This window comes from Neofelis nebulosa, chromosome 13 (assembly GCF_028018385.1).
Source record: "Neofelis nebulosa isolate mNeoNeb1 chromosome 13, mNeoNeb1.pri, whole genome shotgun sequence".
Lineage (NCBI taxonomy): Eukaryota > Metazoa > Chordata > Mammalia > Carnivora > Felidae > Neofelis > Neofelis nebulosa.
Window position 1 is genome coordinate 24,490,984 of NC_080794.1, and position 18,806 is coordinate 24,509,789.

The 18,806-nt window shown below is 36.6% G+C and overlaps 1 protein-coding gene across 2 annotated transcripts in view; it reads left to right on the forward strand.

Moving 5' to 3' along the window:
* Positions 1-406: 406 nt before the first annotated feature.
* Positions 407-18,806, forward strand: part of UBE2D1 (ubiquitin conjugating enzyme E2 D1) — a 29,412-nt gene continuing 11,012 nt past the window's right edge. The window contains exon 1 of one of the 2 annotated variants that reach the window (XM_058696368.1): positions 407-660. In XM_058696368.1, the coding sequence (XP_058552351.1) occupies positions 637-660 (24 nt within the window). In that variant the 5' untranslated portion in view covers positions 407-636. The remainder of the gene's footprint in view (positions 661-18,806) is intronic. The other variant, XM_058696369.1, reaches the window with a different exon arrangement.

The following is an 18,806-nucleotide window of genomic DNA, read 5'->3' on the forward strand; positions in this document are numbered from 1 at the left end:
GCGCCTTTTGAAATAGGAACTAAGGAGGTAAGAAAGGAGTCATAATTGGTAGGTCTGTGCATGTGTGAGAAATTTGGGCAGTTTATACGGTTGAAAGTGAAATCTACAAAAGTAAAAATAAAGGATCAGCTGCAGCACATATTGGAAATCCCTGTAAGCTTACAAATTCCTAATTTGTTATCCCTCTTTTACAGATTGGGTACTTCAGGTTCAGTAACTTGATCAAAATCAAATTGCAAAGACCAACTCATGACCGCGAAGTTCTTAACCTAGGTTGAAGTCAGCAGTAACTCGACCTCGCCAGCGGCCGGCGGCCCGGGACACGGCTGGAACTACACTTCCCAGTGTGCTAGGCTGGGCGGGGCGCGAGCGGGGAGGGCGCAGGCTCCTTCCCAGAAGCAAAAGCGGAAACAAAAGAGTCTCGCCGGCGTCCCCTCCCGCACACTCGCGCACACTCGCGCTCGGGCGCACTCGGAGCAGGCACCGGCTGCCGGAGCGAGTTGGCTAGCAGCGAGCCGGGGACCTGCAGGGTTGATCCAGCCGAGCGGAGAGTGAACAGAGCCCACGACGACCCTACGTCCCCGAACCCTGCAGCCGCCCCCAACCGGCCGGTGTCCCCGCCGCCCTCCCTGACCCATGGCGCTGAAGAGGATTCAGAAAGTGAGTGCGGAGGCCAGGCCTGGAGCGGCGGGGTGCGCTTCGGCTCCCTGTCCACACTCACCCGGGCGATGGTCCCGAAAGACGCGCTGAGAGGGCACGAGATGGGAGGGTGGGCGGGGATCCGGCCAGAGATGCCGGACCGGCCAGAGGGCACTGGATAGGTGAAGTGGGAGCAGGAGCAGGTCCCGGGTGGCCGGAGGTGCTTGGAGGCGGGGGCCCCGCTGCGGTCTCGCGCAGGAGCTGAGCCGGGAGCCCTAGGGTGGAGATCCTTCTCGGGCTTCAGACCTTCCCGAAATCTGTGCTTCACGGTCACGACTGGATTTTGCCCTATACCGGTCTAGTTTTGGCCCCTGTCATGCTGTTTCCTCCACGCTGTTTCTTAAGCGTGTTCTCTTATGTTCTTGCTTCCCCGGGCTCCGGGAGAGGGCAAGGAAGGTGTGGTGGGCCTGCAGCCTTTCTCCTCGGTACTGTGGGTTTGTTCTTTTTCTCCTCTGCGGTTGGCTCCTGCTCAGATCCCCGAACGGGCTGGAAAAGCCCATTTGGGGCCCAGGAGCCAGAAGAAGCCTCTTTGCCTCTTCTATTTTGGTACCTCTTCTGCTGCCACTTCAGGTCACATAGCTGTAGTGAAAACATAGTTGCTGATACACAACAAGATGACCTCCTGGCTGTGATTCATCGTGAGTCAAGCCAAACAGGTTTTTTCCCCCTTATGATAAACTTACATGTAAAGTTCGAAACACAAAGAAACTGCCACAGTTTAAGTTGTTTGATGCTTTGACACATGAGTATAGAATGAAGAAGAAATGTGTATGTTCATTCGACAAATATTTATCCATTCCAACTCTGGTAAGGAATTATCTTCTCTTGCATAATACTGTATTTATTGCTACTGTTTCAGATGTGAACATCCCACAAAATTGGGGTTGGGGCATTTTTTTTTTTCTGTTCAATTTTATTTTTTGTTGGGTTATTGGTCTGTTCAGTGACACAAGTTTTAAAAAGGTTTTATAGCTACAGTTTATGTGGAGAACACTGAGAATTTATATCTTAAATGGGGAGTGTTTCAGCAAGTTAAGCCAACAACAGACAGCATGCCTTGTAAATAATTTTAGAGGAAATCAGTGCTACAGAAAATTTTTATTAGGTTTTTCAGGCATGAAGTGATAGAGATAATATATACATTGTGCTGTCATCTTCTAGTACAGAGGACAGCAACTTTCAGGTCCAGACTTTTTTGTTGTTCAAACACTGAATCTGTAAAATACTGTGTGTGTTTGTGTGTGTGCGTGCGTGCCATTTGAGGGTCTTTCACTATAAAACTAACATCATTAAAGCTAACTAATTAACTTTCACTATAAAAGCTAACACTCCACATCTATTGATTAATGTTTTCTGATTTGAAGATAATGCAGTTATACATTCAAAATTATCCTAGTTTTGAAGCCCTAATCAGCATCTTTGCCATGCCTTGTATACTTGCAAATGATGATGTAATATTGGCTTACATTTGAATTAAACAACACACATGTTCCAAGGAAGTTTTAAAATTCCATTTCCTCCTTTCCTACTTGTGACAATTCTTCATAAGACTTTGCATATACCATAGCTTTTAAATAATTTAGAATTTGTCCACAGCAAGTAGACAAAGAAAATGGACACTATTTGTGAATACTTTACTGGGTAGTTGTCAGTCACCATGCTGAACCAATGTATTTGGCTTATATTTATAATATGGAATACACCCAAATCATATTTTTAATTTATAACAGAGTTGCCTGGTAAAAAATAAAATCACATAAAATTGATGTTAGGCCTGTAACAAATTGATATTTTGGAGAATAAATTGGGGATCACATAATGTCGCATCTCTATGTGTCAGTCTTTGGCTTTCCTTTTTTGTTATCAGAAAAGTTGGCTTGCACAAATCTCCCTTTCCACTAGTCACATGTTCCATTCCCTCAAACGTTAAGGGGTGTTATTTTGTTTGATTTTCCACTTTTCTTACTTTTCACACCTTGATTAGAAACCAGTTCCAGGTAAGGTGTGCTGTTTGCCTTATGAACAGTAACAAAGCCTTTTTTTATATCATCAGTATATAAATTTATATTTGAATCTTGGCATGTTCCAACCAAAGAAGATGAATATTAAAGAAGATGAATATTAACTTTTGGCCTTTCTCTGTAAATGTATGAAAATAACACTATTCAATACCTTCCAGGTCATTGGGTTGTGATTTTCCTTTCCTAAAGTGGCAGACCTTCAAGTTGTGTAGAACTACTGAGAACTCTGCATTTTGGAGTTGAATAGAGGGTAGGGGCAGCTTCAGAATAGCTTTGGAACTGCTTCTAGGGTAGCATATTAGAAATAACTGTGGGACGTTTTCAGACTGTCCCCACTGTTGTAAATGGAAAGATGTTGAATCCCTCAGATAGGCTGGGGTGGAAAGAAGGTTGAGAATTTGAAATTATTCAGAGAAGGAACCTGAGGCCAGGAGTGAAGGAATGCTTTGTTTAAGTTAATCTCTGAAGAAGTGACTTGAGAATGTTGAAAAAGTCATGACTTCACATTTCTTTACCTCATGTGAAAAGATTAAAGATGATTGAATTAAAATTGTATGTATATACGAAGCATGTAGATATCAATGTTTAAAATATATTTTTATAGTAAAGTATGCTAAATGACTTAATACTCTTATTTAGACATCCAGTGCCAGTTTTGCATTTCAGCTCATAAATTTACACACCCATGCCCTATTTTTTGATATAGTAGAAGATGTTATCACAGTCACCTAAATCACTAAAGGGAGAAAGTTTGGACAAAGTCTGAGGAAAGATACCTAAGATATATTTGAAAAAAGAGGATAGTTTTTTAGCTGGGCATCTATTATTTTCTAGAATTATTTCTAAGTGTTTCTCTTATCAATACTATGTTTAATCCTTGATAAGCTTTTGTTGGAAATCACTTTTAAAATCATGAATGTTATATCATAATACTGCATGTTTTGAAAAGCAGAAGAAAAACAGGAGATCCTAATATAGTCATTATTATCATCTTAGTATATTTTTTTCTAGATTTTTTTATTTGATAAATTGAAGTTATGATCATCATACTATCATGATATGATATTATTGCTTTTTTGGTCTTTTGAAAAGTGAAACAAGTTTTGTTTTGCAAATATAGCAACACAGATAACTACTCCTTAGTGTACAGTTCTATCCTCAAAATGGAATATTTGCTTTTTTAATAGTAATTTGACTTAAACTTCTTATGTAAGAAGATTAAAATACAACTTTATAAATGTTTTGAGCTGCTGAATTTTTTTATTTGTACAATTCCACAGTACACTCTTTATATCAGTCTGGGAGATCTTAGGATACTTAAAAAAACAACCAAGCCCTTTGTGGATAGAGCATCAAAGAGAAGAAGATCTGTTTTTTTATTTCTCGCTCTGTGACTTACTAGTCTGTTTCCCTATCCATATAATGATACTGTAGCTAAGTACAACCAGCATGTAATATATAATGATTACTCTGTGATAGATGCTGTTCTAAGTGTTTGACATATATTAATTGATATAACCATTAGTGAATCCAAGAAGTTGAAATAATTATTATCCCTGTTTTGCAGATGATGAAGCAGAGGCACAGAAAGTTGAGTAATGTATTGAGAATCACATATCTAATAAGTGGCAGTGCTAGGGTTCAAAACCAGGCAGTTGGCTTTAGATTCCATGCTATTAACCATTTTAGTACATGGCTTTTCTTATCCAAATGGACTTATATCTATTGTATTTAAATTGATAGACATATAGAGTCAAGTGAGTTTATGGTCATGATTTGCAAACTGGACTATTCTATACATATGTAAAGTGGTATTTAAACCTTGGCATATTTAATCATTTTCACTGATGCATCACACTGTGTTGTTGTGCATTTTAAATCTCTGGTCTCAAGTAACATATGCTGAATCATTTAACATGGTAAATGAGTAATATAACTTTGTTTATTCTTGTTCTATCACTTAAAATTTTTCTCCTCCAAAGGGATTTAGAATAATTGTTTGGAAGTTATAAATATTCTGTCAAAGTATCATTTCATTGTGAAGTTTTCATTTGAGAAAACTATTTATGAACTGATACAGCTGTTTAGTCCCTCTAGTGGCTTTGAGTAGCAGTCGACTGTTCAGATGACACAAATATGTTAGGAAGGCTTGCAGATTACAAGATTAGGTCTAGGACTCCAGATTCTTTCAGTAAAGAAGGATACAACTTTGGGGCACCAGGGTGGCTCAGTCTGCTAAGCATCCACTTTGGCTCAGGTCATGATCTCACAGTTCGTGGGTTTGAACTCCACGTCAGGGTCTGAGCTAGAAGCTCAGAGCCTGGAGCGTGCTTTGGATTGTCTCCCTCTCTCTGCCCCTCCCCCACTCATGTTCTGTCTCTGTCTCTCAAAAATAAATAAAGGTTAAAAAAAAGAAGGATATAACTTTAACAAAAATTTTAGAAAGGAAGAACACAGTATTTATGCTTCTTGGTAGATGAAGTGGTTTTCCTTGAGATGAAAGGAAGAAAGTGTTCTTTTTCTAAAAAGCCACAATGTCAGTTTTTTTGGCTTCTAAATCTTTGCAATTAAGCTCGCTCTTCCTTTTACCCTGGGTATCATGTATTTTTCTTTCTTAATCACAACAAAAGTGTAAAAAAACAAGATAACCTATTACAGGTAAAGAGTTCTGAGGTCCTTCTCTGTGGAAATAAATAGCATAGATCTAAATGAAGCTGTTTATGCCTATTTTAGGAAGCCAAACACATATTATAAAAACCAAGTTAGCAGGATGTGGGATTGCCCCCACTAAAGCAGAGTAGCATCCTTACATGCTTTAGTTCCCTGAAATACACATAGAAAACATATTTAATGAGTGCTACTAATCAAAATAATAAGCCTGATACTTTCCATCAAACTGAATTAATGGTTGTCTATAATGTATTAGCTCTCCTGTCTTCCCACCTTCTTTTTAACAGTGGGTGAACTGATATTACATTAATTAAAAACAGGTATTGAGATACTTGTCCTGTCTCCTTTTAACCTTGTGATGCTGGAATAAAAGATGCTAGAATATACAATCCAGATTTTCGGGGAATTGGAGGGATCCTCAGGCTACCTCAGAACATCTGTCTGAAGGCAAAACAGGTTCTATTTCTAGCCACTCTTGGTCAAGATGGCCTCTGAAAAGCTGAACTTTTTCTGCATTTAATTGGTTCTGGGATGAATTTGAAGGTTCTGTTAAACACATTACACAGTATTAGAGGCTACTATGTTCTGCAGTTGTCCTTTGTATGGGGAGGAAGCTACCATCCTGAAGCTTAGTTTAGTGCTACCCATCGTGTTTCTGGATGTTTCCTCCACTGCTCTCTATTCCTATTATTCTGTTTTTTGTTTTGTTTTGTTTTGTTTTGTTTTGTTTTGTTTTGTGGCTCTTTCTCTTCAGTGTACCACATTGCTTATTAGATGCCTAGTATCGTTTTGGATTTATGAAAACCTTTCCAACAGGGATAAGGTTGGTGTGTTGCTTCCTTCACTTTAAACTTACTTAGTAGTGCAAACAATCTGACGATTCTCAGTGCAAATGACTACCCTCCTTATGTGAGCGGAGTCTGGATTTTGTTTAGAGGGAACCAAAAAGACCTGATGGCCTGTGCTCATTGTTCTTCTCTAAACCAGTAAAATTCTGGCCTGTGTTTTTGCTTCCCCTAAATTTTGATGTGTTGTATTTTCATTTAGTTAAAAATGTTTCCTAATTTCCCTTTTGATTCTTCAACCCTTGAGTTATTTAGAAGTATATTATTTATTCTCCCAATACTTGTGATTTTACAGATAGTTTTCTTCTCTTTTCGGTCTTTTTTTTTTTTTTTTATGTTTATTATTGAGAGAAACAGAGCCTGCATGGGAGGGGCAGACAGAGACGGGGACGGAGGATCTGAAGTGGGCTTCCCTCTGACAGCAGAGCCCAAGGTGGGGCTCAGAATGACAAACTGCCAGGACCTGACCTGAGCCGAAGTCAGACCCTTAATCTACTGAGCCACCCAGGCGCCCCCAGATAGCTTTCTGTTATTGATTCTGAGTTAATTCCATTATGAACAAAGAAATTGTTATTTGACTCCTTTTCAATATTTGGGATTTGTTTTATGGCCCAGTGTATGGTCTGTACTTTATCCTTCCATAATAGTGATGCCCTTCAGATGCCCAACATAGCTTTTGAATGAAAATATTTAATGAATTCCAGACGTCATTTTGCCAGTTTCTGGTTGGTGTCTGTGGAGCCTAGGTTATTTCTAAGGAATGAATGCCAAACCTTCCCGATGTCTTCTTGCACTTTTATGAGCTTCCAGAACAGGAGTGATGAAACCAATTTAGTGGGTCATAAACATCATTTTAAAAAATGGAATAGAAAATGGAATATTAATGCTTTAGGTATAGTAAGAGTGGTAGTGTTTCATGAAACTTTTCTTTTTTAATTATATATTTGTGCCTGTGCCCTGTGCCTGTGTGTATGTGTGCTAGGTTGTACTATATGTATCATATTTTTCTTGTTATGAATTGCTGTAAGAAAAGTATGAAAAACATTGTTCAATAGCATAAGATCCTTAGGTAAAATTAATATTATCAGAAATATATGCCACACATTCGTATGTGTGTATATATAGAGAGAGCAAATGGACATACATACACATAGAAACACATATACACATATATATATGTATATATATATTCACATATACAGTATAAAGTACTGTAGCCTTGGAAACCGTTCTATTTGCTACAAACCGCCAATGCTCATTGTTTTCTACTAAAAGTTGTAGCATTTGTGATATATAACCACAGTATTCAAGAATAGTGCTGAGTGATACTAAGATTAATTGATTTATTATGCAAATACTTATTAAGTGCCTGCTGTATAACAGTTATTTGGGATAGAACTGTAAGAAGTGATACATAATAAATATTTGGCAAATATTGAAAGATGTGTTGGTCTTTTAAGTAGTTTTTAAGAAATAGGCTGCTAGCTTTTTATTCTTTCATTTTTTTTCTTTCTTTTTTTCCTGAAGCACCTTTCTTTGTTACTATGAAGTAAATAGTAACTTTTAATAATGTAGCATTGAAAATGCTCTATGTTGCATGTTACATTATGTGTTAGAATTGTATTATGCATTTTGAAAAGTTGTCTGTAATTTTCTATCATGTTTTTCTTGCCTCTCAGAGTATCTTTTTTTTTTTTTTTTTAATTTTTTTTTTCCAACGTTTTTTATTTATTTATTTTTGGGACAGAGAGAGACAGAGCATGAACGGGAGAGGGGCAGAGAGAGAGGGAGACACAGAATCGGAAACAGGCTCCAGGCTTCGAGCTATCAGCCCAGAGCCTGACGCGGGGCTCTAACTCACGGACCGCGAGATCGTGACCTGGCTGAAGTCGGACGCTTAACCGACTGCGCCACCCAGGCGCCCCAAGAGTATCTTTAAACAAAAACATTCCTCAAAGCTTATGGAGTAGTGTTCATTTCTAACCTTTTGTAAAATTAGAGTTCCTGGGAGAAGAAAAAGAATCCCTTTTCATTTCCTCACTTGTCACACTTTTGTGTTTCTTGAGTATGGCTGAAACTGTACAAATGGCCTTAATTCAAGTACCAGAGTATTGTTGACTCCAATATTGATTGAGAATAATGGGCTGTAGTTACTGTAGCCTTGAGGTGAGTATTGTTTCAGGGTGGGGAGAGTGCTGGAGTGGAAATCAGATGGTCTGAGCCTTTGTTCTAACTTTGGCTTTATGACCTTGGCCAAGATACTCATAGTCTTTATTTTCTTTATCTAGAAATGATGCATTGAACTAGATCGTTTCCGTGGTCCTTTCTGATTTATAATGAGTCTTTTAAGATGTCTTACTCTTTGATTAAAAAGCAGTTATTTGTGATGCAAATAAGATATATTTCTGTTTTTGTACCAGTATCACATAACAAGCTTTTCTAATTCCATTTAGCTTCCATCTGTTTCACAGGTATCTTTAAAGTATAGAGATCGTTTTATCCACATATTTAGAAAACTGCCTTATACAGCTACCTTCCATGTAGTAGATTTTTTTGGATTCTAGTTAATGCATTTATGGAGTACCTTCTGTATATAAGGCATATACAAAATGAAATAAGGAGATACATGGAAAAGTGATGTATAGCTAGCATGAACCTAAGAAATTTAAAACTATTAATAGTGAGAAAGATACCATAATTATTGGGTAGACTTATGAAAGTACAGTAAGGAAAATGTAACATATTTGAACAGAAAGAGAGTTGAAGGTTGGACAGACCAAATTTATTTAGGGAAGATCAGGAAAAATATTATGCAGATGGAATTAGATATAGGTTTGGAAGAATGGGTAGCATTTTTAAAGATGAGGTTCATAAAGGAAGCTACAGAAATGAAAGCACCAGAAAGTACTTGTCTTGTTTAGGAAGGAACAGATAATCCTGCCTTTGGGAAGCATTTGGGGAATAGTAGACATACAAGTTCATACAGTGGAGGGCCTTGAAGACTCATCATGAGAAATGTGTACTTAATGCTTCAAATTTGGGAAAGTTTGGGAAGCCATTGAAGTTTTTTTGAGTAAGGAAGTAACATTCTTAATCATATTCTTAGGTATCCATTCTTGCCCTCATAGAACATAGGATTGTTTACCATTTGTAATTACAAATCTGATGAATGTCATAGTATAGAGTTCTCTGGGAATATAGCAGGGATCCTTTGAAGTGTTCAAGCAAAACCTTAAAAAAATGTGTTTAAGATGAGACTTTAAAGGTAAAAGGAAAGTAGGTAAAGTGAATGAGTGTGTGTGTGGTGGGGAGGTGCTTAGGAGTCTTCTATCTAAAAGGAAACAAGGGACAAAATAGCATTTGGGGACTTTAAAGTTATGATTGGTATGGAGAGCATTGGGGGAAAATGGTTGCAGAGAGAAGGAGTCAGATGCTAGAAGGCCTGGTAATAAGCCATTTTAAGGATTTATAAATTTTATGTTAAAGCTAATGAAAAATATTGAAAGGGTTCAACTTGGTACTTTGAGAAGATGATTTTAACTACAGTGTCTTGGTAGAGAAATAGGACAAGTCAGTTAACCCACTACACTTGTTTAAGTGAGATCCAAAGAGGGTCTGACCTAGGATGGTGGCAGAAGACATTTGGAAAGAGGGTTATATGAGAAACCCTGGCCTTTTTGAGTTGGTCTGACCCACCCATGCCTACTTGGCCTTTCAGATCAGATCTCTAAGGCTCGGTGGTCAAGGCAGTCTCTTCAGACCCCTACTACCCAATCTGTTCTCAGATACTTTAATAGTGTCTCCCTGATTTGAACCTTTGGCTTCTTATGCTGAAATGTCTCATCTTGCTCTTCTCAGACTTTTTTTGTCCATTGGACCTCAGTTTTTTATATTCTGGGACCCTTTCAGTGGGAGGGATTTGGACTGAAGGAGAATCTGAACAACTTGTACTGATTAATTTGAGGGATGGGAGAGTGGGGTGGGATATGATGAAGGAATCAGATGGTGATTCTAAAGTTTAGAGTTTGGATTACTGGAAAAAGTATACTTTTATCATAATACTTCATAAAGAAGACTGAAATACAGTTTTTACTGGGATATCTTAGATTTATCTGAGATGCATTTTTATTTATGTAATTCCTGTGATGGAAATATATGTAAAGGAGGTGACTGGGAGTCTTCTCTTTAAGAGGAAGCTATGTTTTAAACTACAGGCAAGATAATATCGTGAGAAATTGAAAGTCATTATGACTGCTGTAGAAATCACTGGGAAAAAGTGGTTGCAGATCTAAGATATTGGGTAGATGATGTCCCTAATCTTGACCTCAAACATTTATTCCAAATTATGCTCTTTATAACTCTGGTTCAATAAATACTATTTTGATGTAACAAAGTCAGTAGCATAACTGCTTTCTTCATCTTTTTTTGTGCGGAATTTGGCTGCATTATTATTATTGATTGATTGACTGATTTTTTAATAAATAGCCTTTACCAGATATATCTGGTGATATATCTAGTGAAGCAGCTAGGACCATTGTGTTGAAATGAGTAGTTCCTATGACTTAATCAATTGGATGCCATCAGCGTTTTGAAGTCTTCCAGGAAAAATCTGCATGGTTAATAATAAAGATGTTCTTTAATTCAAGAGTTTAAGGAGGTTCTGTATATGGAGACCTTTCTGACAATTGTTTGATATCTCTATTGAAATAGCTCTAGTCAGCTGGATAAGGAGACCAGAGTCTGAACTGTAAGCCTGTGAATGTTTATTTACAGACAAATCAAATATAGCTCATATATCCCTTTAGAGACAACATCAAAAATACAATGTGGTAAGAATCACTGTCTTGTTTTAGGAGTTTTCAGGTAAAGATAGTTGTGTCACATGAATTAATTGCCTGTTGAGCCAGGGTTTATGAAATAATGTTTTCATATGCTTTGGGTTCAGTAATTTAGATTTTGGACTGTAAATCAGTCCCTATGAACAGGCTGTGCATTAATGTCCTTTATACACATCCAGTGGGGTATATATTGTATCTATTACAGAGATTTAGACCTTCTGAACATTGAAGCTAGAGAACAACCAAGCTTTTTCAGTCTGGTCAGCATAATTTTTTAGAGAATATTTACTGCATAGTGTCATATTAAGTTTGATGGTAAATAAATAAGGCAGCTCTGACTTGTTAGCTTTCATTCTCCACTGTTCAGGTTGGACTGTTAGCCTTCTGGGAACTGAGAGATTAATGCAAGCCTCTCTTCTCTTAGATTCCCTTCTTTGTTTCCTTTTATTTGTTTACTTTCTTTGAATTAGGCTGCCTCATCTACTTTTAGATTTTTAAATTCCCTAGAGGCAGGGACTGTGTCTAGGTTGGTTTTATGGAGAACACTCAGCATATTGTGGGGGTGTTATAAACATGCCATCTGTATCAATTTAAAATTCAGTTTCAGACCTCTTAGTACTTTCCTTTGTGTCTACTTGGTTATAGAAATCTGAACTGGAATAGAGGTGCTTAGCCATGTAAGGCTATATAAATCCATTAAGTACACATTTTTGTGGACGTATAATGCTTCTATAGTTCCAGTCAAAATCTGCCTTTCATATACAATATCTTACATTTTTATCTTTAAATTTAGATACCCCAATTAGTTTTTTTATTTGAATGTTAATCACATTGGAATAGAAAATTGCTTCACTGACAGATTACTTTTGTCTGGAGCATCTTTCACCAGTTTGATGGTATTTATTGCCTGATCTGTGTTTAGGTATAAGGTTAGTTTGTTTTAAGCTTACTTTGTCTCAAAGGAGAAGAAGGAAATTGGATCAACTATGTATTTCAATTTTAGATTTTAAAAGTCACTGGAAATGAAATTGGAAGATACACCCATACATTAGACACACACACACACACACACACACACGCACACACCACATAGTGTGTTGACTATAATGAATTTCTTTTCATATATGGATTCATAACTAGTCTCATTGTTTGATAGACATCTGTTAACATTAGAAGATTTCTACATATTTCTGTTAGGTATATACCTGACAGTAAACTTGCTGGGTTATTAAGTATTCCTGTGTTTACCTTTGGTAGTTAATGTCAAACTTTGCCTCATTCACCAGCAGCATGAGAGTTCCAGTTGCCTACCATCTTTGCCAACACTTAAATTTTTTCTGGCTTTTTCACTTTAACTATTCTGCTGGGTTTGTGGTGGCATCACATTTTGGTTTTAATTACATTTTTCGTTGATGCCTAATGAAGCCAGTCCCCTTCTCATATATGTATTGGCTGTTTGGATAGTCTTGTCTTGTCTTGTCTTTTCCTTTCCTTTTCTCTTCTCTTTTTTCTTCCTTCCTTCCTCCCTCCTTTCCTTTCTTTCTTTCTTTCTTTCTTTCTTTCTTTCTTTCTTTCTTTCTTTCACAGTCTCTTTTATAAAGTGCCTATTCGAATCTGTCTTTTAAAAATTGATCTGTAGATAAAGATTTTATGTATTCTGGATGTGGTTCTTTTGTCAGATACGTATATTACAAATATTTTCTTCTGTTTGATGGTTTGCTTACCCTGTAATACTTTTAATGTGTCTTTCGATGAACAAATGTGCTTGATTTTAGTCCAGTCCAAATTTTTTATTTTTTCCCTTATGGGTGGGTAGTGCTCTTTGTTTGTGTCCTGCTTAAGAAGTTTCTGTCTCCTCCAAGGTCATGAAGACATTTTATGTTTCCTTTTAAAAGCATTATTTTATCTTTTAAATGTAAACCTATGATCTATTTAGAATCCATAGAACCATATCCAAAGATATGGTTTGAAGTGGGAGAGGTCAAGGTTTATTTTTTTCCCATATGGATACCTAGATGACCATCTATTGAAAAAATTTTTCTTTTCCTCCACTAGAATCCTGCTGACTTCACTTTTAATTTTTGAAGGCTAGGTTTGCCATTGTTTTCTTTCCATTTGAAATACATTGATAAGTAACGTAAATACTCATGGTCCCACTCATATGTCAGACACCATCACTTTTGCTTCTACATCAAAAGTGCTATTTGTTTATCAGAAATAGTGATAATATCCTAAGTTGGGTTTAAAGGATATATTGTCCATTTCTTTCATGTGCAACTCTCTGCAGTTAAACTTTATAGAGCCCTAGGGAGATACCACCCCATTAAAGTGTGTGAAACATACCCCCTGGATTTGGCTTATGCCCTGTGTGGCAAAATGAGGCAGCCCTAACTGCTACTTGTAATAACTGGCTAATACAAAAACAAAATACATTAAGTTTTCTGTGCTGTAGCAATCCACCTTTTGCAAATAAGGGTTATTTTTATTTAAGTATAGTATTGTAGTGTGCCACAGGTTTAAAGGGGTAGAGTAGGAGATAGTCTTTGAGGTAGTATATGTGGCTTTCCCGAATTTACTAGATCATATAACCTTATTTATTAATGTTTCATACTTGTACTTATTTTTTATTTAAAAGGTATTTAGTGTCAGTCCAGATATTCTATGCCAGTTCCTTACTAGATCACACTTCTGTCCTAGGAAGAAACTTTCTAAGATCCTTAGAATGTTCTAAACTTGAGTAGACACATTCAGAAGATGACTCTTGAGGTGTATGGCTACTCTTAAATGTATTTGCTTGGAGACAGAACCATTTTTAAGTTTCTAAGAATCTAGAGGCCCTCTTTACTATAGCTTTTAAACTGTGTCTTATGAAGTTATTTTTTTCCACAAATCAGTTCTCCTTGAATTTCATGCCTCAGTTTAATCATCAACAAATATGCCTGACTGGTGACTTAGGAGGATTTTTATTAGCATCATAACCTGATATCATTAAGTCTTTAAAACATTGAGAGGGTAAAGGTGGGATAATAGTATAAAAACAGAATCATAATCCCTATTAGATAGGATGTGGAACTGCTTAATAAACGTTTGCTATAATTAGTCCACTGGTTAAATTAATCATGGGACAAAAAACAACAAAAACAAAAAACTCTGTCATTGCCACAAACTGCGGCCCTATCCCTGGGCAGCTCTGTCACCAAGGATTGCCAGTGGTTGGAAGATACCCTACTTTGAGCCTGGTCAACTCAGCACAAACCCCTAACTCCTGTCAGAAAAGCAACCAAAAGCTGTATCCTGACATTAGGTCAGCAGCATCCTAAATAAGGATGGAATATTTAGAGTTATGAGGTCTTCTAAACCAGAAAAAAAAAAACAAAAATTACTAATGAGAATTTTGTGTGGCTTTGGCTATTTTACTAGAATATCATACATTCTGTAAATTGAAAATAGTTGCAGCAGTAGCATGGTTTTTAATACTTTAATGATTAATATTCTTTTGAGATTCATTTTTAGGTATGATTATATGTTACTTAAAAGGCCACCTCGGTGTTTTTAAGTGAACTGCACTCTTCTCTCTTAACACCTGTTATTACAATACTCTTTTTATTATATGTAGTCTACATGGCTACCTAAGGGAATAATTGATTCTGATTCTGTTGCCAAGTCTAATTATTTGCATTTTTTTAATGTTTTTATTTATTTTTGAGAAAGAGAGACACAGAGAGACAGATCATGAGCGGGGGAGGGGCAGAGAGTGAGCAAGACTCAGAATCTGAAACAAGCTCCAGGCTCCAAGCTGTCAGCACAGAGCATGATGCAGGGCTCCAACTGGAGATGAGATCATGAATGGAGCCAAAGTTGGATGCTTAACTGACTGAGCCACCCAAGCACCCTAATCATTTGTATTTCTAAAAGATTTAAATTTGAGTTGTCTATTCCCTGCTGATCATGTTTTTCCTTAAATTTTATTGGTTAGCTGAAATCATATCACACACCCTATATGAAAGGCATTGTGCTAAGGGTTATGGAGGAATCCATCAATAAAATGCACTAAAACCCTAGTTTAAAAAAAAAAAAACAACATTCTGGTAGAAGAGGAAAAGGAGGGAAGAAATAAGTTCTTATTATTATACATGCCAAATATTTAGGTACTTTTGCATTTTCATTCAATTTTCAATATAGTTCTTCAGGGTTACCAGTGATGTCCCCAGATGAGGCACTTGATACTCAAAGAGGTTAAGTTGCCCAGAGTCACACAGCTAGTAAAGGTTAGTGCAAGGCCAGATTTCATCCAAGTCTGACCCCAAAACTTGTGGTCAGTGACTGTTGAGAAGATGGCCACTATTAAGGAGAATGGGTAAATTTTGGGCATAGGGAAACAGAAAGAAGATTATTTTAGGAGAAAGAAAATTGTGAAGGCCAGAAAATTTAGCCTTATTACAACCAAGTAATCAGGTGAAACCTGACTAGATGCTCTCAAACTTTTGGTTCTTAGGACCTCCTTGTATGAAAAGCACTGAGGGCTTCAAAGAGCTTTTTTGTTTGTATGGGTTATATCTATTAATATTTACCATATGAGAAACAAAAACAAATTTAAAAATAGTAATTTAGAAATAACAAAACCATTACATATTAACATCAAGTAACATTTTTATTAAAAATAACTTTTCCAGGGGCACCTGGGTGGCTCAGTTGGTTAAGCATCCAACTCTTGACTTTGGCTCAGGTCATGATCTAATGGTTCATGAGTTTGAGCCCCACATTGGAGCTGCACTGTCAGTGCAGAGCCCGCTTAGGATTCGGTCTCTGTCTTTCTCTCTGCCCCACCCCCGCTTGTGCTCTCTCTCTCTCAAAATAAATAAGAATTAAAAAAATCAAAATCTAAGAATTAGATGATAGTTGAATCCTCATATCTGCTTAGGAATTCAGTCTGTTACAATCTCACATGCCATATAACTGGAAAACTCCACTGTATACTCATGAGATATTGAGAGTGAAAAAAGGTAAATAACATGTTAGTTTTATCATGAAATTAATGCTGTCTGCATAGACCTCCTGAAGGTGTTTTAGAAAACCCATGGGACTTCTTTGGAGTATTATTGGGCAAGCTTGTGAAAGAGAACCCAATTGAGTATGTAGGGTTGAGTTCATTGGTTAAGTTTGGTTTTAATAAACAATGTGGGAGCCACTGAAATTTTCTAAGGGAAGATGAAATAGAGCTGTGCTTTTAGAAGATTATTCTACACATAATGCATAGATTTGGGAAGCAATTGTAGTTGTACTATAATTGGTTGTTGAGGTAACTGTGATAAGCAGTGTAACAGATATTGAGAATATATTGTACTCTTCATCTGACTATACATGAAGGACAAGAGAAAGAGTCAAAATGATGCTGAGATTTTTGAGCCTTGTGACTGGGAGACTAATACTCTATTAGTAGATCTAGGAAACACAGGAGAAGAAGTAAGCTTGAGAAGGAAAGTAGTGGATTAAGTTTTAGAAAAATGTACAAAATCTACAAAAAAAATGTTTTACGTTATTATTACGTTGAAATAAATTTAGTCTTAGAGAAAAGTTACAAAAAATGATACAAAAAATTCATATGTATCCTTCACCTATTTTTCCCTAATATCTACAACTTACATAACCATAGTACATCTATCAAAATGAAGAAAGTAACATTAAGTACAATACTATAAACTAAACTCCTGACCTAACTCAGATTTCACCAGTTTTTCTACTGTTCTTTTCCTATTTGAGGATCCATTCTGGGACCCCACACTGAATTTATTTGTTATGTCTCCTTAGTACATATATTGTATATGTACTAAGATATGTACTAAGGTAGTTCCTCGGTTTTCCTCTTATAAAAATTATTTAGTGAAAAGAGAAGATGTTTATTCTAAGTGTAGTGGAAAAAAGTGTCTTTTCATCTTTTTAAAAATGCCTAAGAACCTGAGTAAAATTTCACTATTTTTTCTTTAAAAAGTTACAAAAGTGGGCGCCTGGGTGGCTCAGCCAGTTAAGCGTCCGACTTCGGCTCAGGTCATGATCTTGCAGTTTGTGAGTTCAAGCCCCGGGTTGGGCTCTGTGCTGACAGCTCAGAGCCTGGAGCCTGCTTTGGATTCTGTGCCCCTCCCTCTCTCTCTGCCCCTCCCCTGCTCTCAGTCTGTCTCTTTGTCTCTCAAAAATAAATAATAAAAATATTTTTAAAAAATAAATGGTTTTAAATGCTTTGTCTTTGAGACCTTTTACCTTTAGTCAGTGTGAGGTAAAAGCATGGCCATGAGGAGGCCTAGGCAAGGGATTAAAATGAAGCAGTTATTTGGAGACTACCTATAGTGTACATCCTAGATTTCGAGGTACTTGGTGGAATAGGAAGAAGTATTCAGGAAGTCAGAGCCAGGGTCGGGTTGTGAACTGTATTTTAGAGTGGCTTCCATGAGCAGTAAGAAATGTGAAGTTAGGTTTTGGCTCTTACATGAGGATCTTATGGACTTGAGCAATTTGTATAATTCAGTGATGATTCTTAAAGAGACAGTGGAGAGAGGAGCAAAGGAAGAGATTACTAATCCTAGAATTTCCTTTTGAAATAACATAAGAATCACTAAATTATTTTTAATAGAAAATTTATGTGGCTGTGATGATAGAAGTAGATAAGTAAGAATGCCAATTAAGTCAGAAAAACTATAAATCAATAATAAGACAGTTTTTGAAAAACTTGGAGTAAACTAAATCAGAAGAGACAATTTAACAAGGATCAGTGGTTCTTGTTTTGTGTGTGTGTGTGTGTGTGTGTGTGTGTGTGTGTGTGTCCTATCTTAAAAGTACACTGGCTGCTGAATAGACTAAGAACAAAAGGGTGGGGTTTTGGTTTCTTTGGTTTTAGTTTTTGTTTGTTATATATTTCACCCCCTTAGCAAGTCTCAGAATTCCTCATTTTTCTTTATTCAGTTTTAGGAATCTGTAGTTTTCTGGGTGAGGGAGAGTATATTTTGAGCCTTTTGTTTTCTGTTGGTTCTGTCTGTAGCTAGACAAAATAGTTTCATTTATATATTTCCAAATATATCAGGGCATATTTCTAGAGATGTGGTTTAAGAAAGGTATAGAACCTTAGATATTTAGACACCTAAAAAGTCTAGGATGTGTTAGTCTCCTCACCTAAGCATTAGTGTCATTATTAGTAACTAATGATCAATCTCACTGTTAAGAATGTTTGATGTACTGTCAGCTGCTTCTTTCCTATAATAAGTGAGCTTTAAATAGACAACTTAAGAACGTAACCTTTACAGTTCAGTTGTGAGATTTTCTCTCTTGTCCTGAGCTCTAACTGCTCCTAACAGGAGGTAGAATCAGGGCACAAAAATATAAAAACAAGATAACCTTTATTTTTCTATAATATGTTAAGGAGATTTGAAGAACAGTTTAACATTTAAAATTTGAACATGATTCAAGGCTATTAAAAATAAAATTAATATGGAGTTGTTAGTATACAAAATAAATTTATGTATTTATATATTTGATATATTCACACATACAATAGTTCTGTAAAAGCTGTATGGAAGTTATTTATAACTTCCAGTTTTTTAACTATGGAAACTCATTTTCTTTTTTTTAAAAATTTTTTTTTTTTTAACATTTATTTATTTTTGAGACAGAGAGAGACAGAGCATGAACGGGGAAGGGTCAGAGAGAGAGGGAGACACAGAATCCGAAACGGGCTCCAGGCTCCG